Below are 23,076 nucleotides of genomic sequence, written 5' to 3' on the forward strand. Positions count from 1 at the left end.
AATGCAAATATATATTTTTAAAGTATCTTTTAACAGCTCTGAATAAAACAAATAGTATAAAACACAGTTAACTTTTATTATTGATACACGTTAATCAAACAAGTCTGTGAAGGTTCTGATGATTCTGGTTTATTAGTCCAAGATATTGGACTAGAAGTTCAGTTCAAAGATGTTTTACCTTAAATACAAGATACTCGTCCATTATAAACTCACTAATGGGAGGTTAATAATGTTGAGTTGATTAACTTTGATTAGGATTACAAACAGGTGGGACGTAAAAACGTAAATATTAGGAATATTAAAAAAAAAAAAAAAAAAACCTTTTGTGGGAATTATCTATTGGAAATAACTGGAAATTGTAAGAATTTCAACTAACTCTGGGATCTAAACATAAATATTATCATCCATTCAATATAATACATACAATTTTTAAAAAAAAACAGCAAAATTTCAACTAGGGTTACAAAATTAAAGTTGGGAACATTCCAGAATTAACGGAAAACTTCCAAAGTTGAAGTTTGACCCTTGACGAAAATGTTAAATATAGTTGGAAAATAGATTTCACCATCATCTTAAACATCAAGTTCACATTTTTGAAATATTCCGTGGAACTGTTGTGGAAGTTTTCCACCCTTTTGCAACCCTAGCCTTGATTAACCCAGTGAGTCACAAAGAACTTTAATTTATGTGATTGCACTGCATTATGTTTTTTAAAAAAAACATATTTACCTTTTTCAATAAAGGTTAGGTCAATGTTTTTACCCATTTTGTTGAAAATGTGATGAACTCATTGTGTAGCTCATTAGCATCCAAAGGGTTCCTGGTATCAGATGATGACTCAGGTTGTTGTTAAGTCGTCTGGGGACTGAAGAGATGATGGAATAATAGACATTGGAGACATTGTGTTTTTACGCTCCTGATCTGTTGAAGGATGGCTTCTTTTGTTCTTTTCTAAAACACCTGTCTTCTTTGACACCCCCATGCACTAACTATTAAACGACAACCACACAGTAAGTGACAATAGTTGGATAGTTGTTTTTTTATTGAAATATAATGCAGCCCTGAGGCTAGATGTGAAGGCCACAGTCTGCTTGTGCCTCGTCTAGCTCTGAAACCGCTCGTTCCAACACTAAGCACGTTACACAAAATGACGTGAAAACTCTTCTTCTCTTAGTTTTTTTCTTCTTTCTATTCAAAACATTAAAAAGTTCTTACAGCCCTTCACAGAATGACAAAGTTAGAAATGTCACTGATCCATTACTCCAACCACAAAAGCAGGAAGGAAAGTCGCTGCCTCCGTGAAACTGAAGTGCTCACATTGGCTTTCATATTCCACATTAATGTCAGATTCTGGATGATGGTCGTTTACTCTTTCCTTGAGTTTTGGTCGGTCTGAGTTTTCTCTGAGCTTAGTTTGGACACAAAAAGATGATTTCAGCCGCTCCAGAGGAGCTCAGAATCTTACGGAAGTGGATTAGGGCCAATTTCAAATCACGAATATGAGAATTAAATGTTGGGATTGTAGTCGAAATGTCGAGATTAAATTCGAAATGTAGAGATTAAAAACAAGAATAAAGTCAAAACATCAAAATTTAAGTCAAAATGTCGAGATTGAAGTTGAAACGTCGAGAGTAAAATCGGAATGTTGAGATTAAAGTCGGAATACAGAGATTAAAATCAAGATTGAAGTCGAAATGTCGAGATTAAAGTCGAAATGTCGAGATTAAAGTCAAGAATAAAGTCGAAACATCGAGATTGAAGTTGAAACGTCGAGATTGAATTCGAAATGTAAAGATTGAAGTTGAAACGTTGAGCGTAAAGTAAAAATGTCGAGGTTAAACTTGAATTGTCGAATAAAGTCGAAGTGTTGAGAATAAAATTTAAATATAATGTTGAGATTAAAGTTGAAACTTCAAGAATTAAACTCAAAATACAATATCGTGATAAAAGTCATGTTGTCCTATGGTGAATTGGCCCTAGTCAGCTTCTGTAGATTTGACTTTATTTGAAAACCTTCAACTTTAATCTCGTCTTTTCAACTTTAATCTTGATTTGCCCAAAAATATTTTCTCCATCAAAATTGGCCCTAATCTGCTTCCATAAAAATGGGAAAGCTTTGATTTTCACAAACCCCATGTTCACTTTTCCTTTTCCAGTCAGGATTAAATAAACATTCCATTTTAACATTTGTACAGTAAAAGCAACAAGAACCTGAAAAGGGGAAGTCGAGCCTTTGATTGAGCACTTATTTTTCCTTCCTTTGTTTCCACAAATCTTCATTTTTGAACACATAACGTACAACTTTATCTTGGTCCTTTCAAAATAAAATCTAACGTGTTTTTTGTCCAAGTCTGGGACACGCCGAGGTAACAGGCAGCAATAAATTATTCCATTTTTTTTTTAAACCACACATTTCAAGAATCATCAATAATACAAAATGGTATCAAACATACATGAAGTGACAGTTTTCTTCAACTGTTCAGTCGGTTTAGTCAGTTTTTTTTTTTTCTCACAGAAGAAACGATTAAATAACGAAGATGCCAACGTCGTCCATCTTCTGTATCATTTCATTTTTTCCCGATCTTCTTGACGTAAAATGTACAAAAATGTAGATTTCTTTTCCCCATCGATGAGTCCTAATTGATTCCCGATGTGTCATCACCGTGGCAACAAGCATCCTCTCTTTATCTTTACATTCGCGTTTCCTTCATTTTCCACTTTTCGTCTTTGTTTTTGCAGAAAGTTTAACGAACAAAGAAAAGTCCATCATGCCAATGGAGGGGTGAAAACAAAATAAAAGTCACACTCAAAGTGCAAAAACAGACACTCGTCTTTCAATACTCACCCATTAACAGTACAAGCCATTACATTGGTTATTGTTGCAGAGTCAAACTCCGCCCCCTCCCCTCTGACACGCCTACACTCTGAGTGTGTGGCTTGGTTTACAGGCTTTGAACCACTTGCGTCCTCACAGAGCTGTGGGTCGACCCTGGTCCATGAATTCAGAGGCGGAGCCTGAACTCAAGAGGCGGAGCCTGAATTCCGGACCTGATAATAAAGTGACGACGTTAGTGGACAAAGTGCAAATCAGCCCCTTTTTTTAGCCCGTTTCAGGCCACGTTTCCCCCCAATCCATCTGTTTCAGTCCGAAGTTTTAACACACCTTAGTTTATACATTCTCTTATTTTGAAAAACCAGCAGTGAACGTGATATGTTTGTGTCTTTTGGCTGTTTGTTGATTTTCATCACATTTCAATAAGGGAAAAAAAATAAGCAAAAATAACTCTGGTTCTTAAACTCCAGTGTTAATTTTGATTTAGTTTTAGTCGTAGTCTTGTGACTAAAATGGAACTTAATTGTCATCAATTTTTAGTCATCAGGACCATTTCATTTATAGTCTAATTTTTTAGTCCAAGAAATCTATTATATCTATATAGTTGACAAACATATAAAGCATAAAAGTGTATTTTATTTTGAAAAACCAGCAGTGAATGTGACATTTAGAGGTTTGTTCAGTGATATGTTTATGTCTGTTGGCTGCTTGTTGATTTTTATCACATTTATATAAGAGAAAAGTTAAGAGAAATCAACTCTGGATGCATCAGATGTTCTTAAACTCCAGTTTTTTGACTAAAATGCAACTTAGTCCTGATGATTAGATTTAATTTTAACCAAAACTATTTCATTTATTGTCGACTAGAGCAGTTACAGATATAGTCGACTAAAATTTAAGCTAAATAAAGCTTTAATTACTATTTATCAAACTGATATGGGTTTTATTAAGGTTTGTCCCGCCTTTCACGTAACAAAATAGATTTTATTGGATACTTTTTTCAAAAATAAACTGTGATTGGATATTTGTTTAGTTTTTATTAGTTGACGAAAAAATACATTTTGATTTAGTTTTCGTTCTTTATTTAATTTTTAAAAAATTAATCATAGTTTAGTTATTGTCACTTAAAAATATATACCGTATTCAATGATTGAAAACCATTAATCAACTAAATTAACATTGTTATAAAGCATTGGAAAGTCATGTAATGCTGTGAACGCAGTGTCAGCGCATGTTTTTGTTTTTTAATCCCAAAATTTAAAAATGAATTGTTAAAATTCCCTTAAAAATATATAAGAATGTAAATGTACAATATTATCGGCCATATTAGCCATTAAATGTATTATCTGTTTACAGAGGTATTGGTTTTCCACAGATATTGATAAACTCATATGTGCTGTTGTTTGAGAAAATGTAATAAAAATAAATATGGCACTTTGAATTATCAGTGTTGGTGGATTTAAAAATATTTAGTCAATGATTGAAAACCTTTAGTCGACTAAATGAACACTGTTACAGAGCTTTGGAAAGTCACACAATGCTGTGAATGCAGTGTCAGCGCATGCTTTTGTTATTTTTATCCAAAATTATTAAAAAACAAATAGCTAAAAATAATTTAAAATATATAAGAATGTAATGTACAATAATGTTTGACTTTATTGTGTGGGATTTTTATGTTTCTTAAAATTCAAACGTGTTATTTAACGTTTAATAGACTGTGATTAGGAATGGGCGATATTATTGGTCATATTATCCATAAAATGTAATATCTGTATACAACAGTATTGGTTTTTCCACAGATGTTGATGTATGGCACTTTTTCCATTGCTGAAGTTGAACAACTATCGGTATTGGTGGACGATATCGGATAAAAAGCTAATATCGAACATCCCTATTATGAGATTTTTTCTCTTACCTCAGTACAAGTTCTCGACTTCTCGTAGAATTATTTTATCCTACCAAAGGGAACTTGTAAGAAAACAATAGTGAATTCCCAAAAATCAATGGCTACTAAAAGATTATTTTCTTCTTCTTCTTCGTTCTGAGGCTTCTTGCACAAGGTCCAATGAGTCCAGAAGCTTCCAAACCCACAGCTTGTTTCCTGTTTCGTGCACTCAGAGGAGAGCAGTGGCAGAGTAAGTGTGAACATGTCAGAAAAATACTCTTGAGTAACAGCGTCTGTAAACAAATCAGTGTACGTATGTCATATCAAAGTCCATCGCTTCCTCACCCCGGGTTACACCCTCCCTTCAGATCTCAATCTGACATCTGACATGCACTTGTTTCATGTGTTTTTTCCCTTTTGGGTTTGATTTTCACCTTCAGAAATGACCGCGTAGGGACCTTTAGTCTTTAGTCCAGGTTTCACACACTGACTTCACCCCCGTCATCCCTTCGTGCACCAGTAGTTAAATCACCACCGGTGGGAGTTTCCCTGAAATCCAAAAGGTGTGTCAATGTACGAGCAGGTGGTGTGTGTGCACGTGATCGTCTGCGATGACGAGGAGTGATGTCACAAGATGGAGCAGTGGAACCTGTGGGAACCAGTGGAACGCTCTGCTCTCCACTTCATCTTCTTTTTCTTCTTCTGGTTTCTCTCTGGGACTTGTTGCCTGTAAATGTGGGAGCAGAAACGTCTGTGTTAAAATAAGCATTTAACGACTGATGTCTTTACTGCGATAAGTTGATTTACAAACGTTTGTACATTACTATTATAATGGTTAGTGTGGAGGGAAAATCAGACGAGGTTCGCTGGTAAAAGTGTTGTAGAGGGGTCCAGAAAATTTAGTGGGAGGTTGAAGCTGCTATCTGGAGTTTCTGAGAAACGTCTCGATGTCCCGCCCTAAACAGCTCCACTTCCTCCCACTGCCTCTGCCAATCTACCAGAAGCCACACCTCTACTTTTCTGCATGCGCATCGCGGAACATAACAAGGTCGCATCAGGTCGCATTAACATAGATCTATGGGTCAGGTAAGAGCCAAAATCATATTTACCTGTTTGCTGTCGTGACGCACGGCCTTGTTTCCGTGCACAGTTCTACATTCACTTTGATTGACAGACTCAAAAACAGAAAGTTGAAGCCTGAAGCATGAAGTAGAAAAGTAGTGACAAACACTTTGACACTGAAATGGACCCGCTGGAGGTCCAGGAAGCCAGGAGGTGGGGCATAGGGATGGGCTCTCCAGTGATTGCCTGGTGTGCACGTGTCTGTGGTGGCTCGCGAAATTTGTAAAGTATTTATGAAATATATAACGGTATCAGTGCAGTCCAAACAAATCCGACGTTGTACACCATTGAACCAAGCAGCAGCCATGTTGAAATTCTCAGGTCAGTCTGATCCTGATACGCAAAGAAATTTGAGGAACACACACACACGCACGCACACACACGCACACGCACAGACAGACAGACAGACAGACAAAGATTCCTTGCTTTTATTGAGGGATGACGAGCAGCTTCATGTGTTGCAACATGCTACGTCTGTAGGATGCACGCCGGCAAAATCGGGGCAGCAAAGTGGCTAAGACCTCGGAATCCTCCGGTGAAGACGGGAGCATTCGAGCAAATCGCCTGTATTAAATAGACGGTGCGGCTGATGTTTGTGTTTCTCGGTTACACAGATTAAACAGAGAGTCAAGACAACCCGTGCACACCTGGAAGTCCCTTTATTCTCCAAGTGTGGAATAATTATTACAACGGTACTGATTAAAAAAAGGAGAAAACAACAGAAAAGCCCCTACACTAAACAGCGCTGGTGAGAACCCTGATTACATAGCAAAATATTTATGACACCTGTCCACAGAAGGCTTTTAAAAGTTGAGGATTTAGAATGGATGGATGTGTTCTCTGGGGAAAATAAATCATTTTTAATATTATATTTTTCAAGAATCCTGTTCTGACCACCAGAGGGCACTGTTAGCATAAGAATCATCTTCAAATAGTTCAACATGAACAAAAAGCTTAAGAAAAGCCATGTGTAGAATGTGAGATTTTCAAAGCCTGACATTCATCAGAGGGAATGTTTCAGTTTGAGTCAGAGCTACATAACTTCATGTTGCCTTTTTGATCTCTTCAACGAGACTTGAAAACAGGAAGTGATCACATGGACGCCACCGAATTCTTCTGAAATGACATGCGTGAACTGTCGGGACAGGAAATAGCTCAAGAATTTTTATGGCCTTTTCCACTTGGCTCCACACAGCAGTACTATAGCGTATTACAGTGTACTAGGTAACAGAGGTCAGTGGTGTGAAGGAGCTGTGCTACAATAGAATAGATTTACTATTAAATGCTCCTTTGACTCATCTATTCATTATTTTCCATTTGGTTTTTTTTGTTTTGTTTTTTATTTAATCCATGAGTTTAGCATTATTGTTGTTATTCATCACTTTTGATTATATATTTTAAGAATGAAGTAATTATCATCTTCAGCAGCTTTAACTCTAGTTCTTCATATTTACTATAGGTTTCACTTTGATCTCATAGCTTAGATTGATTTTTAAAACACTTCCCTATGAAACAATTCACCATAACTTGCTGTGGTAAGGATGTAATAAGGGATAAGTATCAGAATTAAGGGTGTACAAAAAAATTGATTCAGCGATACAGTATATTGTGATATTTCACCTCGCGATTATCGTATCGATGCAAAAAAATATCCTGTTTTTTAAAGAAAAAAAAAACATTTAACTGCATAACACGTAAACCTCACTCCTCAATGCATCTTTGTTTTTGTTAGATGATTTCACTTTATTTTCATACAACATACTGGGTTCTTTTATAGATGTATGTGGTTACTTTTTTTCTTTTTTTTTTTTAATTTAAGAACTTAGAATCTGCTTGTTTTTGGAAAAATGTAATTTGACAGTTTGATAAACACCATTTGTTTTTTTTTATATTGGCGCTTGAATAACAGTTAGTTACCAGTTACTTGTTTTCGCAAGTTTAAAAAAAAAAAATTGTATTTCACACCATTGTATACTTGTAAAGATGACATTTTTAATTATTGAAATTGCAATGTATATCGTATTGTGACATGAAAATTGTGAATTGAATGGTATCGTCAGATTCATGGCAATAAATACCCCTAATCAGAATACTTTCCATTTTTACAGAAAATATGCCTTTTTCAACCCAACTGAGCCTCTTTAGTCCTGTTTGTTTACTTTATGTCCTGTGTGTTGTCTGATACATGGAGAAAATGCCTGAACTTACCGTAAATATACAGTAAATGAAACTAGTTTTTTTTACATGTTTACACAGTTGTGATTATCTTACCTGATGACGCGGACCAACTCGTGAAAGGCTTTGTCCACATTCATTGGTGGATCCTTGGCACTGGTTTCTATATAAGTGATCTGTAAAACACAATTAACTAATTCAGTTTATCCATAGTACCCTTAACAGTAGACGTGCACCAATCAGGGTTTTTAGGGTCCACACCATGACCAATCACATGATGGATAATCTATCACGCTTTTAATCAACTACTGCAGACATTATAACCAAATATTAAACCACTACAGCAGGCATGGGACATTGACAGCCCAAGTGTCACATGCAGCCCTTTGTCTAATTTGTGCGGCCCCCAAAAGTAAATGCACAAGATGACAAAAATAACAGGAAATTATACAACACAACGACATCACACTAAATGAGGAAAAAATACAAAATTATATCAAGAAGCACATAACACAAAAATACACATTACTGGAAAAATAACAGGAAAAACAGACAAGATCACTACAAAAATACACTAAATACAGAACAAAAAAATACACAAAATGGAAAATCACAAGAAAAACTCACAAATTGACTGCAAAAATTCACAAAAATAACAGTTATTACCCAGGGACTACATTTGGAAATTACAAGCATTTTTGCTATAACCTGGTACAATGCATCTTTCCTTTTGTTCAGTGTTAAATTGCGCACTGTCCCTGTCCCCACACTACTAAATGATGAAAATATACTAAATGATACCAAGAACACATAAATGCAAAAAAATGACAGGAAAAACACATAAAATTACCACAAAAATTCAGAACACAAAAACAACCCACTAAATGATGAAAATACACTAAATAATACAAAGAAACACAACAAAATGATTGGAAAAACCCACAAAATAACTACAAAAATTCACAAAAAAACCTGAAAATTAAACAACCCGACAACAACACACTGAATGAGGAAAATATACTTAATGATACTAAGAAACACAACACAAAAAAACACAAATTAACAGGAAAAACACACACGATAACTACAAAAAATGCATAAATTGTGACATTTATAGGCTGTGAGTCTGTGGGAGAGCTTGTGAGTGCTGGTGACAAGAGGAAGTTGATGTGTGTGTGTGTGCGCGTGTGTGTGGTGTTTCTGGGTTCACCTGCGGTGGCGTTGGGGGGAGGGCATTGTATGCTCAGTTGGAACTAGTTTAAGTCTGTGGTTTGTGTACCGTGCAAAATATTACGACACCTGGTAAAATAAAAAAATATGCTGCGTCTCTGTCCCTGATCAACAGGAGACACACAAAGAAACTAACGCTTATGAATGCACCGTGTTCATCCCTCCACAATAAATCTAAACATTTAGTGCTGATTATTTTAAAAACAGATCTTAAAACAGATCTTTCCACCCTTTGCGTTACTTACATTATGTTTAGCAGCCATCTCTTGGCCCTGCTCAGATGTGATTTTTCTCAAATGGACCAAATCAACTTTGTTTGCTACCAGCACCATGGGGAAGGCGTCCCTGTAAACACACACACACACATACATGTGTCAAAGCATAGTGTACGTATCAATACATGGCTAATATCCACAATATCATAAACAAACAGAGCTTCATTAAACATATCCTCCACTGTTTTTACAAGTTTGGCCTAAAATCCTTGAAATGAAGAAGATCTAAACCTAACAAAACACATTATTATTATTATTATTATTATTATTATTATTATTATTATTATTATGCTTTCTCTGTTTAGGGAAATCAGTTTCAAACTGGCAGTTTTTTTCCCCCTCACCCCTCCTGTTGTTGATCCCTTTTTCACCTAAATATGTGGGCGCCGCAAATGGCTGCTCCGGTGTGTTGATGTGTCTTCTTTCACTGCAACTACCAAGTCAAATTCCTCGTATTGTTCTAAACTGTACCTGGTCAATAAAGCTCTTCTGATTCTGATGCTGATATTCATATTATTAACTTTTAAAAAGGGGACTGCTTTACAGTTTTAGAGCCTGTGTTCCTCCAACTTGAAATCAAGTGATTGATGATGTCACACGGCCTCACTGCCTGTAAACATCCCCTTATTTTCTATTGGAGTGAAGCATTCAGCCTGATTTTTAGATCATTTAACAGATTTTCAGATCATTTAACAGATTTTTAGATCATTTAGCAGCTTTTTCAGTCAAAATGAGAACTTGTGCTGCCTTTAGTTGCTCTAAATAATCAGGAAAAGTTAAAGATGTCGATGTAAACATCTGTTGTTTATCAAAAAAGAATAATAACAGCTGTGATCCAAAGAAATCTGTGACCGCAGGGGATTCCAACTCTGCTGTTTCGTAGTAGACAATGAAGCAGAGAAGAAGAGCTCTCCCTTAAATAGTGCACTGAAATGCTTTTGTGGCTGAGGATAGAAGTCCTTTTAGGTGGGAGTAACTTCAACAGTCCATGATTTACTCGATAACTTCAGCCACAAAAGCGTGTCAGCACACTGTTTAAGGGAATGTAAAGGTCCCTTTAGAGAGCTTCTCTTCTCTGCTTCACTGTCTACTACAAAACAGCAGAGGTGGAACTGTCGCCCCATGCAGGTGCAGATATTTTTCAAGTCACAACTTTTATTCTCTTTTGGTAAACAAAAAAGTTTTACATCGGCATCTTTAACTTTTCCTGATTATGTGATTAAGTACGTGATGGCACTACAGAGGGCACTTTAGAGAGAGAACGAAAAATTAACAAATAAAAGCATGAAAAATATGGGGTTTATAATGTTTACTTTTAGCGAAAAATTATAATCATAATAATGATGATGGAAATGATTTTGATTAGAACATGAACTGAAAATACAAGGGTCAGTCTTGGTTCCACACCAGGGGGGAGATGACGGGAAAGGATTAAAAACTGGAAATAAATCTATTTAGAAGACACTAAATACTGTTTCATTTCACTAATTTACAAAGTTACATTCTTCAAAATGTCTATTAATACGCTGTAATTCCACCATTATTCTCTATAGTTGAGCTGAGAAAAATAATGTGTTTTGTCAGGCGTAGATCTTCTAATAAATTTCAAAGATTTTAGGCCAAACTTGTGAAAAATAGTGGAAGATCCCTTTAAGAACATGAACCTTGGTCGTTTTAAAGCGGAGCAGCCCACCTGTCTTTGACCCGTAGGATGAGTTGATGGAATCGGTCGACGTGTTCAAAGCTGGCTTTGTCCGTCACTGAGAAGACGATGAGGAATCCGTCTCCCGTCCTCATGTACTGCTCCCTCATAGCGCTGAACTCCTCCTGACCGGCTGTGTCCAGCACTGACAACAACAAACAAACAAAGACGGAGAGACACGGGATCAGGTTACACTAGTGCTAGAGAATAGCATGTTTATCACTTCCCCAGGTGCTCACCATCCAGTATGGCCCACTGTCCGTCTATCTCGGTGTGTTTCAGGTAAGAATCCTCGATAGTGGGGTCATAGTCGGGCACGAAGATCTTCTGGAAAAACTGTATGGTGAGGGCGCTCTTCCCCACGCCGCCGTCCCCCACCACCACCAGCTTGTAGGTTGGCAGGTTGTCGCTGGGCACGGCGCTGGTTGCCATGGCGACCTCAGCAGGGAGGTGAAAGTGTGGTTTGTGGTCGACTGAGGAGAGAAAATGAATGTTTTTTAAAAAGGCTGTGAAGACACAGACGTGTCACTTTCTGATCTGTTTACTGTTCTCAACATTGGGGTCGTGAGACACTGAGAGGGGGTTGCCAGATGCCTTTTAAGAATATTTTTTTTAAACAATTTGAGCCAATTTTTGCTTTTTTTTTTTAAAAAAAAATCTGCAACTACACCATATCTTGCCATATCTTAACCTGTTTTATCACTTCTTCTTGGCATATTTTTGCTCCTTTTAATGCATTTTTGCTACATTACTTCCATTTCTGCCACTTCTCCAACACATTTAAATGCATTTTCTACACATTCTTTCCTTTTTCAAGACATTTTCTGCACTTATAAACCTGTCCACCACTTGTCCCACCTAATGTCACATATGTTGATCCATTATTGTCACTTTTAACCCATAATTCCTGTTTATTTTTGCAAATTTAAACACATTCACAATTTGTCATGCCCATTATTTGCCAGTTTAAACTAATTGTTCCAATACTGACATTTTGAACCCTTTTTACCACTTTTTCTGTGGTTTTTGAAATCCCATTTCACCACCAAAATAAACTTCCTGGATAACAGTGGATATTATTCAGATAAATAAATAAATGTGGTTATCACAGATTCATGTACAGTGGGGGAGGGGACCCTGGTCTCTGGCACCTTTATTTTGGGGGTCATGGGCTGAAAAGGTGGAGAACCCCTGGTTTATACAGTAGCACCTATTGCCTTTGTTTAGGGCTTAACTGTTGCTGCGTTTGAAAAATGAATGTCACAGATGATCGATAATAGTGGATAACAAACAAAAGAAGACTCATTGTTAAAGCCAGAACCATTAAGACTAGCTTATTAATACAGTCTGGGACCAAAGCACAATAACAGGGAGCTGAGATGGTGGTAGTTTATTGGAACAATGAATGATTAGAAAAACAATGCCTCGTCTAATGAGACTCTCCTTCACTCTTTATAATCACATTCCAGGGTGAACATTGAAAGGAACGGCTGAGTGTTAACGATTCCAGCTGCTGCAGGAGCAAACACGTCATTTTCTCTGAATATATCTGAAATGTGTGCGGTTGCAGCTGCTTCGGCCTCTATTACATAGTTATACCGCTGTTATTTTCGGACAGCGACTTTAATTTCAGTCTTAATTGTAGTCTTTGGACAAAAAAAGTCTATATTCATCAGAAATCCCTTTAGTTTCAGTGGAATACATTCAAAATATTTTAGTCAATCTATGTTTGCCTACTTGCTTTAAATCATGGGCGTCAAACTCGTTTTAGTTCAGGGGCCACATATTATAGGCAGGAAAACCAGACGTTTCAACGATATGCCCTACTTTGCACTTTCACCTTTAAATGATATGAAAACCAACAATATCCAAGCAATAAGTGACAGATACCAGTCCCTGCAGGATCACCACCTTAATTTACTTGATTTTGTGATCAATTTGTATTTAATTTACGGAAATGTAGTGGATTAATTTTAGGAAAATTGCAGGATTTAGGGGGAAACAATTTGCTTTTAAAAATGATTGCCATCATGTGATATGAACATGAGAAAACTGTGAGCACTGGCTAATATAATATTTTTAAGGAACTATCTATAACCAAATTAGTCATACTTCACACATTTATTCTTCATGTTTTTTCACTTTCTCCTGCAGGCCAAATTTGATGCTCTAAAGGGCCGGAATTGGATCCCGGGTCTTGAGTTTGACACACGTGGGCATAATAATCGGTTCTCATTTTGACTGAAAAAGCTGCCAAAATATCTAAAAAGCTGTTAAATGATCTAAAAATCAGGCTGAATGTTTCATTCCAATAGAAAACAATGGGATGTTTACAGTCAGCGGGGCCGTGTGACATCATCAATCATGTGATTTCAAGATGGCGGAACGCAGGCTCTAAAACTGCTAAGTAGTCCCATTTCTTTCTAAAAGGCAATTAAATGAATATGGTCCATAATAATGTTTTGTTAGGCATGGGTCTTCTTATTAGAGCTGCAGCTAACAATTATTTTCATAATCGATTACCTGTAATCGGTCAATAAATTAATCGATTAATGAGATTTTTTTTTTAAACAGTTTATCCATAAAGCACATTTAAACCTTGCTTAAACTGATTCAACTGAAAGAAAAGCGTCTCACACACAAACCAACACGCGCGCACGCAAGTCACACACAAACACTGGCGCGTGCACACTCGTGCGCGCACATAAACTAATAGTTGTGCTCGGGATGGCCGATTTTGCCTAAAAAAAATTCTCCGATTTTTTTAAAAGAAAAATTCGAGTTTCGATTTTTTTTAATGCACTTAAAAATGACTGCAGACATCAGATATATTGTCAAAAGTCCAACTTTATTGCTGTGATTGTCCTCAAGGGTTAAAATGCATAGAAAAATCCCAAAATAAAAAGTAAATGAGGCTCTGTCATTCAACTATTTCAAGCTTTAAGCAGGTTTAAGCAAAAGTGCAACAGCAACTTCACAGTAGCTTCAATTTTCTGATTAAAAAATCAGATTACTACATATTTTAAAACATTACAATTAAAATATAACAAACTCTTCCATTAGCATCTCAGCAGTGTGAATAAAAAATTAAACATGCCTGTGGCACACATATAGCTTACTCAAAGGGTAAACAAATGTAAACACAGAGGGGGCGGGCTCACTTTGGAACGCGAAAAACTCCAAAAAAACTGTGGTGGGAAAATTTATTTTTCGAGGTGCACACACGAATAACTCGTGGCGCGCGCGAACACACAAAACTCTGCAGATGAATCGAACGGCTCTGAATCCCACGACGCAACAAATCGATAATGAAATTTGTTGCCAAAGCTTTTAATTGTCGATTTTATCGATTTGTTGTTGCAGCCTTTTCTACTAATAAGCACATTTTAAAGATTTTAAGCCAAACTTGTAAAAACAGTGGCGGATCCCTTTAAATAATGATATTTGGTAACCTTCTTTCTAAAGTATTTCATGTAACGCACCACTGAAATAATGAAAGTTGGAAATGTATGCATTGATTATAATAGTTTAATGAAAGAATGACGATGCATTGATTATTTCTTCTCTATCTTAAAGTTGGAAACACAACTGTGTTATTATGTGTTCATAAATTACCTTTAAAACCAACAAATCCACAATATGTCCCTTCAAAAGGCCAGATACAGGCTCTCAAAGGAATCTGATTTAAAAAAAAATTTATTTTTTTTAAAGGCTTGTAATCGATGGTTTTCTAAGAAATCTCTCCCAGACCCTGATGACTGTAATGTAATTCTAAGCACTAACCATTCCTGGATCAAATAATACAGTTGTTTTCTTGTGCATCGTTTCCTGGAAAGATAAACCAAGACGTGTCACTCCACCAGGGGGCGGGCAACAGTTTGACAGTCTGTGAATTAATAAAAAGGCTTTTCTGTGGCTGGAAAACTAAAAAAAAAAAAAAAAAAAAAACGACTTCTTTTATAAGGCAGCTACAGGAAATGAATCAGCATTTGTCACTGAGGTCGGTCTTATCGTTACAAAGAGTTGGACTTCCCATTGCTAAGTAGCATTTTTGCAGCGTGTCATGTTTCATATGGCAGAGAAAAGAAAAGCAAGATTAGGCAATGATAAATCTGTTAAATAAGTCATATCTGTGGTTTTCATGCATAATGAAATGTTTACTTGCATCACATACAACAACATCACTCACTACGTTAAAAAGAAAAAAACTAGCCCAACCATTTCACTACGAGCCGTCATCACAGGGGAACTGAATGTCCTGTGCTCTCTCCAATATAACTCATTACTTTATAGACGTGGATTACATGAAAACGGTCATGGGTTCGGTGATGAAGGAAAGCAATGCTAATAGCTACTAGCGTGGTACAAACTCCTCTAAGATGCTGCACAGGGACGGACTAACGAAGAAAACCATTGTTTTACTTTTTAAACGAGACCTTCATGCTTGCGTGCAAACATCGAGTGTTTTTGTGATTCCTCTTATGGGATCTAACAATATTTCCCATGCAGTCTCCGTGTGTTTATGGATAATGGTTCACACCACAACTGGCAGAGAACGAAGCTACAACACAAAAAAAGGCACAAGACATGGCAGTGAAGCTAGTGAGAAAAGGAGGAGAAATGAAAAACAGCAGAGGCAGTGAGGCAGGGGCATGTGAGGATAAACCTCAGAAGAGCTACAACACATGATTCAGCTCCTCTACAGCCTGACACGCTTATTTAGGGAATATTTACCAAATGTACTCTTTTACTATTAGCCATGACAGGATTTGTCAATTAAACCGAATAAACCGATTAAGTAGGGGTGGAAGGATACACTCAACAAACGATTCAAAACGATAAAAAAAATAATAATAATTAAAAAAACTCAAATCATAAATTGGGATGTAATGATGCACTTTACTCTACATTTGAATACATAAAAATCATAGGTTGGAGAAAAAAAAACAGATTAGTCAAAATACAGATTCTTATTCTTTTATTTGAATTGTGAAGAATTTTATTTTTGACCTTCTTACAAAACGTTTAAACTCATAAACCAAAAGTGAAAAAAGTTCAGGCTTAAAGACATTGGCTTCATTGGGGTCGAACGCTTTCGGGCGGGGTCTTCTTTTATTGGGACCCCATTTGCGCACGCCACATGCCTTTAAGAAAATAAGTATTTTTTTTGAAGAATTTTAGCCAATTTTTGCTTATTTTTACTCTTTCTGCAATTACACCACATTTTCACTATTTTAACCTATTTTCATCACTTTTTTTGCAATTTTTGCTCCTTTTAATTCATTTTTGCTACATTATTCCCGTTTCTGCCGCTTCTCCATCACATTTAAATGCCTTTTCTGCACGTTTCCACTTTCAAGACATTATCAGCACTTATAAACCCTTTCCACCACTTTTTGACCCAATGTCACATATGTTGAACCATTATTGCCACTTTAAACCTCTTCACCATATTTCCGGCTTATTCTTGCAAATTTAACCACATTCATGATTTGTCATCAGATAAGAATCAGAATCAGAAGTACTTTATTTATCCCAGGGGAAAATTACTTGTGTTACAGCCCCTCAGAAAAACATTTTTTTTTAAAAAAACACTAAACAGAGACAGAAAGAAAGAGAAATAGAAACGTACATAATGAAGTAAAAGACTGTTATTTAAATAAGGATTAAATACAAGTGCACACATTAGAGTAGTAAAAAATTAAATACAATAAAATAAGATTAATAATACAAATATAATACAGATACATACAACAATCCAAGCTGTGAGGTTACAGAGCTGAATTCTACAGTCATTGTCATTATCATGCCCATTATTTGCCCATTTAAACAAATTCTTCCTACTTTTTAAATGGCCTTCCCCCCATTTCTGCCACTTTTAAGCCAATATTAACATTTTCAACCCTTTTTACCACTTTGTTAGTTTTTTCCCACTCTAATTTGAAACTTTTAACCAATTTATATGATTTTTAAAATCCCATTTCACCACCTTTTCCACCATTTTTGGTGACTATTAACACATTTTATTTCTGATTAAAACAAGGATTTACATCTTTAAGGTGACTATATACTATGGCCCAAATAATAATACTAAACTCCTGGATAGCAGTGGATATCATTCAGATCAATAACTAAATGTGGTTGTCATAGTTTCATAGAACAATGGACCTTCTTTATTATATTATCTTAGTTAACAACACACACTACTACTTGTATGGGCTCAACAATGCAGACTAAAGAGCTGCATTTCTCTTTAGCAACACCTAAACAGCCACCACCCACCCACCCATTCCTTCCACCATCCACCACCAACCAGCTGCTGTCAGCTGGCTCCACTCCAGTTATTCCTGCACAACACAATGGGAGGAAGGAAGGAAGATGTTTCTTTTCACTCCAAAGCTATAGCCAGGTTGACGAAAGAATGTTGGAGCCCAATCACTGACAAATGGGGGTGAAAAACATCTCCCCAATAGTAGTAACTCAGTTATCTGGTGTTCTGCACCATCATAGAGACATTTAAGAACCACACCAGACTTTAAGGGTTTAAGATGTTTGGAAATATGCATGAGTCATGTGAGTGAGGGTGACCTACTGTGCACCTGAAGCTGAGTCAGGTCACAACCTTGGAGGGTGTGTCAGGATTTCCCTCTGCACGTCTGTCTGTCTGGTGGGACCAACAAAAGTGACATAAATAATGAGTTATAATGCTTATTTTTATACTACAAAGCTGGATAAATATATCCAGGATATCTCTGTTAGCTTCACTTAACCAGTCATTTTTCGTCACAGAACAGCTGCACTACGAAGCTGGATATCAACATGTTCACTTAACCCAGAGTTGAATCAGTGTGCGCTCACATAAAACGGGCAGAGTTTGGAGCGTCTGACCTATCACAAACATGGACATTGGAGATGGTCGTTCCATATAATTTTTAACAAAATTTAACATGTTACGTGCTTCAGTCTCAAAAAATTCTGAAAATTTTACCAATTGTTCCTTGGTAATCTTATAGTCACAATGTACATTTTTAGTGTTGGGGGTGCCAGCATACCAGCTCCTCAAAAATTAAAAAAAAAGTGAGGGCGTGTTTGGGTCTGGAACATGTTTGGGTCTTCAGTAAACAACTTAGCATATGCCTCAGCTCCCTGTAATGTGATCAGCTTAGAGCTATGAACATATACTGTTTACATCACTAATGATTAGTCACATGTATGCATTGAACCTTGGGTGACACGCTCTGGAGTTCTGAAAAAACACTTTTTTTTTTTTTTTTTTACAATTTTATTTGGCCCATAACTACATGTGGAAATGTAAGAAAAATTTGATCTGTTTTAATTTATAGTATAAAGATTACTCTTTCTTTTGATATAAAACCATTTTTCTTAATGTGATTTTCTCATTTTTATTTTGAATTCCCCCAGAGTTACAAGATTTGTCAATTTCAACTCCTTCTGCACATCATTCCATGTAGACGGGACAGAAAATGTAAAGGTCAGTTCAGTACTGACTCTTGGAACCTGTCTTAAGACTTTATTGAGTAAAAAAATAACAAGATTCATATCGTACATTTCTATTTTGAGGTATTTCAAATATTGAGGTATGAGTTTTGGTCCATATCGCACAGCCCTAGTTGAAACCCTAGTTAACGACCAAGTATAGAAGACTGACATTATCAACCCAGCTCTACTACATATAGTTATTAAAGATGATTTCCCCCCATTGTGTGTTAGTGAATGATCTCATCTGTGATTTTGTACATGAATATTCTCTGTTCTCACTAGGAGTGTGACGATATCTCGATACGGCAATGTATCGCGTTATTTTTCCGCACAAAGTATCGATTTTTTTTCCTGCTTTTTCATTAAAATGTGCAGGTACGTCTTCACAGAAATGTTGTCACTGTTTGTTGAAGGAACCAATATATTGTTTACTGCAATATTGCACTATAATGGTGTCACTGGTGGGAAAGACCCTATTTTTTGTTTACATAAAGCACTATTGGAGATACTTATTCATTTACATTGCTATGCTGACACTTATTTACAGATATGTTGCACTAAATTAGTGTCACTGTTCATAGGACACTTTTTCAATTTATTGTCTTTCAGAGATGTAAAATAAAAATTGTATTTTTTCACTCAATCCTTTTTTTTCTTATGTCAAATTATTGTAGATTGATTTCTGACCAATATATAGATAATCACAGTATCGTCATATCGTGAGATAATCATTATAGTGAGCTTTGTATTGCGTATCGTATCGTGAGGTACCCAGAGGTTCCCACCCCTAGTTCTCACCACAATAGTAAGTAATACATTGCTTATGAAAGTAAACGGTTGGTTCTGTTGTAGATGTGTTGTTACGCACCGAGCCGAGGCCCATAGTAGTAATATTTTGAGAATAAAGTCAAAATATTATGAGAATAAAATTAAAATACAAACAGGATGTTGTCTGTGTTGCGATCATTCCTGCGTTATGGAGCACTGAGTGAGATTATATTTGTCTTTAGGTTTCACACATGGTGAAATACTGAGACTTTTGCAGACGTTTGTGTTTGTTCCAACAACAGAACCAGACTGATTTAGAGCAAATAGAATCTTTTATTGTGGAGGAGGAAGTGGATGGAAGTGGTCGATCGCTTAGTTTTATTAACTTCAATAGGAAATTCTGGGCGCCATAGCTTTATGAACTTTTTACAGATATTAATTTATTCCCATTATGACTGTCTCTATTATCGAAATATAACCACTTTAATCATTAAATATTACGACCATATTATCATAAATTTATGACTTTATTTTGAAAATATAACAACTTTAATCTTGAAATATTACGACTTTATTATAATAAAATTACGACTTTTTTTTTTTTTTTTTAAATATAATGACTTTAATCTCTAATTATTACGACTTTAATAAAATTATGACTTATTTTCAAAATAAAATGAATTTAATCTCTAAATATTACGAATTTAATCTAATAAAAATACAACTTCTTTCCAAAATATAATGACTTTAATCTCTAAATATTACGACTTTAATCTAATGAAATTATGACTTTATTATCATAAAATTTCAACACAATTCTAAAAATAACGACTTTAATCTTGAAAATATTACAACTTTAATCTAATAAAATTATGACTTCATTATCATAAAATTTCAACTTTATTCTCAAAATATAACGACTTTAATACAATTAGGAGTTTATTCGCATAAAATTACGACTCTAATCTCGTAGTGTTCAGATTTATTTTTATTTTAATGTGTCCCTACACCATCGTAATTATCGACCCAGCTCTCCTACATATAGTTATCAAATATGATTTCCTTCCCTCATTGTGTGTGTGTTTGTGTGTCTGAATGATCTCATCTGTGATTTTGTACACGATTAATCTCTGTTCTCACCACAGCAGCAGTAATACACTGCTTATAAAACGTAAACGGTTTTTTTTTAATTTAATTTATTATTATTATTGTATATGTTACACACCGAATCGAATCGAACCGAGGCCCGTGTGTGAGAGAGCGAAAAACAGATCGTTACCGCCCCTTGAACACCACACAGAGCTTCTTTCATCCATCTCTTCAAGTTGGCACCAAAAACAACGGAAACGCTACAAAGCAGATAGCATCGCCCCGATGCTAAAGCAGCACTAGCTTAAACACACAACTGTCCACTTCACTGCCATTAGTTACAAGTCATTTCTCGTCTGTTGGCTGCTGTCGGTCCTTCGGAACACTTCGGCTTTTTACGTAAATAGCAGCTTTTTTTTTTAAAGACAGAATCATAAACCGTTGGTTTTTCTGAGTTGTTTTTTTTTTTTTACTCACTGAAATGAGACGAAAACACGTCCTCAGTCCCTCCGATGTCCCCCGGTCCTCCTCTACAACCACCGCCGCCCTTCCTCCTCCTCAGACCGGACTGTTTCTGCCCACATCTGCCGAACAATACGGAGAACCAGCTAATCTTTGTATTGCAACAGCTGATGCTATTAATAGAAAAACCCAAAAGGGGGGACGAATTCAATTTTTTTCAAATACAAACACAGCCTGAATACTGTTTTTTTCCCACATTTCTATTTATATATTTACAAATACACATAATATATGACAATTTAATTTTCAATCATACGTTATAAGCTGAATATTATATCCAGATTTAGTGAACACATTTATGACTCCCCCTTTTTCGGATTTAATGGACTCTTCCAGTGTGGCTGACTACTTTAAAGAAGTCATCTTGTCAAATTAGCCAATCTCTATTAAGACACAGACAAGTAGATTAATTAGTATTAGAGGGAGGAAGGGAGAGGTTCAGCTGTTTTTAGGACAGAGTCTGCAGATATATATTAATTACTCATATATTACACTCTCGGATGGATGGATAGTAGAGGTGGGACAATGTACGATATACTGGGCTCACAATATTTTATAAAGGAAGGAAAAAATACAAAATGCGGTTTGAAAAATAACTATACTCATATAATGGGTATGACCTTTTTACAGAAGCAGATTAGGGCTAATTTTGATGGATAAAATAATTTTGGGCAAATAAAGATTAAAGTTGGAATGTTGAGATTAAAGTTGGAATTTCAAGCACAAAGTTGAATTATAATGTTGAGATTAAAGTGGAAATTTTGCAAATAAACTCAAAATACAATATCGTGATAAAAGTCGTGGGTTTGTTAATAAAGTCAAATCTATGAAAGCGGAATAGGGCCACTGCATTAATGAGGATGTTGACAAGTGAATATCACATCGGACATCATTTACAGTAAAAAAAAAAAAAAAAAGACAATAAAAAACTTTATATATATCTACATATATAGTAATGTATAATTATACATTACTATTGCATTAATTCATAATTAAGATATATATTTAGAGCACAATATTTCCTGTTAGTTATTGAAGTTTCCATTGTTCACACTTGGGTTTTTGTGCTTAATGGAAGTAGAAGAGTTATGCTTTTCTGGTGTTATAGGATTTACCAAGTTTTAGCATAAAAAAAAAAAAAAAGAAAATTAGTAATTAATTGCATTTATTGAATTTAATGAGTGGTCACTTGACTCACATTTTCAGTAAGTTCCACAGTATTCACACGATTGTCCCTCACGTATTACAGTCATTCAGTGTTATTTGGATCATCAAACGCTTGTGACGTGTGTGTGTGTGTGTGTGTGTGTCAGCTGAGATGCACACATGGATAATGTAATGTAATGCATATCTGTATAGCTTCTTTTTTCAAACACAAATACACACACGTACATTTGAAATGCTTCATCACACACAGACTGAGGTGTGTAGTTTACTCTACAACAGTCTTGTATTTGTGTCCTTTCACATTATATAATTGTAACTACCCTGTTGTGTTAGGAGTATTTATCTAATCAAGTACAAATGCAGTGTGTAAACGCTCAGTAGAATAAATAAAAAAGAGCAGTATTGGACTCTTTCTCATGAAACACTTTGGATACACACTCACAAAGACTCTCACTTGCATTGCCTCTTTTCTGTTTCCATGGAGACGGTAGTAACCTCATCACAACATTTACAGTCACACACACACACACACACACACACACACACACGCACACACACACACATACAGGCCTACACGGCTGCATACAACCTAAATACAAGAAAAAAATGGACCTGTAATTCAACTGTAATTCAAATAAGTTGGAAGAAATATGAAATTCAATAGCAATACATCAAAAAACAACAAGAACACACAAAATAATGGCAAAGAAAAACCAAACAACCACTTTAATACACAAAATTACCAAAAAACAATGCATAAAACAACCATTTAAACACACAAAATGACTACAAAAACACACAAAGCCAG

General features: G+C 35.7%; 1 protein-coding gene across 2 annotated transcripts; it reads right to left on the reverse strand.

Annotated features, from left to right (window-relative positions):
* Positions 1-1,023: 1,023 nt before the first annotated feature.
* Positions 1,024-21,200, reverse strand: LOC114455046 (ras-related protein M-Ras). 2 transcript variants are annotated; one of them, XM_028436051.1, is made up of 7 exons: positions 21,057-21,200; positions 17,815-17,886; positions 11,462-11,695; positions 11,214-11,367; positions 9,491-9,590; positions 8,112-8,191; positions 1,024-5,445 (listed from the first exon to the last, which is right to left on the reverse strand). In XM_028436051.1, exons 3-7 carry the CDS (start codon positions 11,652-11,654, stop codon positions 5,346-5,348), a joined length of 627 nt encoding a protein of 208 aa, XP_028291852.1. In that variant the 5' UTR covers positions 11,655-11,695; positions 17,815-17,886; positions 21,057-21,200; the 3' UTR covers positions 1,024-5,345. The 2 variants fall into 2 exon arrangements, with proteins under 2 accessions (XP_028291852.1, XP_028291853.1); XM_028436052.1 differs by lacking the exon at positions 17,815-17,886 and having other exon boundaries at positions 21,057-21,191.
* Positions 21,201-23,076: the final 1,876 nt, after the last annotated feature.

This window comes from Gouania willdenowi, chromosome 21 (genome assembly GCF_900634775.1).
Source record: "Gouania willdenowi chromosome 21, fGouWil2.1, whole genome shotgun sequence".
Taxonomy (NCBI): Eukaryota; Metazoa; Chordata; class Actinopteri; order Blenniiformes; family Gobiesocidae; genus Gouania; species Gouania willdenowi.

Excerpts from the sequence above, each read along its gene's own strand:
- LOC114455046 (XM_028436051.1), bottom strand. The coding sequence starts at position 11,654 with ATGGCAACCAGCGCCGTGCCCAGCGACAACCTGCCAACCTACAAGCTG. Across the intron at positions 8,192-9,490 it reads AGATGGCTGCTAAACATAAT|ATCACTTATATAGAAACCAG; the intron begins GTAAGTAACGCA and ends TGTGTTTTACAG. Across the intron at positions 5,446-8,111 it reads GAGTTGGTCCGCGTCATCAG|GCAACAAGTCCCAGAGAGAA; the intron begins GTAAGATAATCA and ends CCACATTTACAG.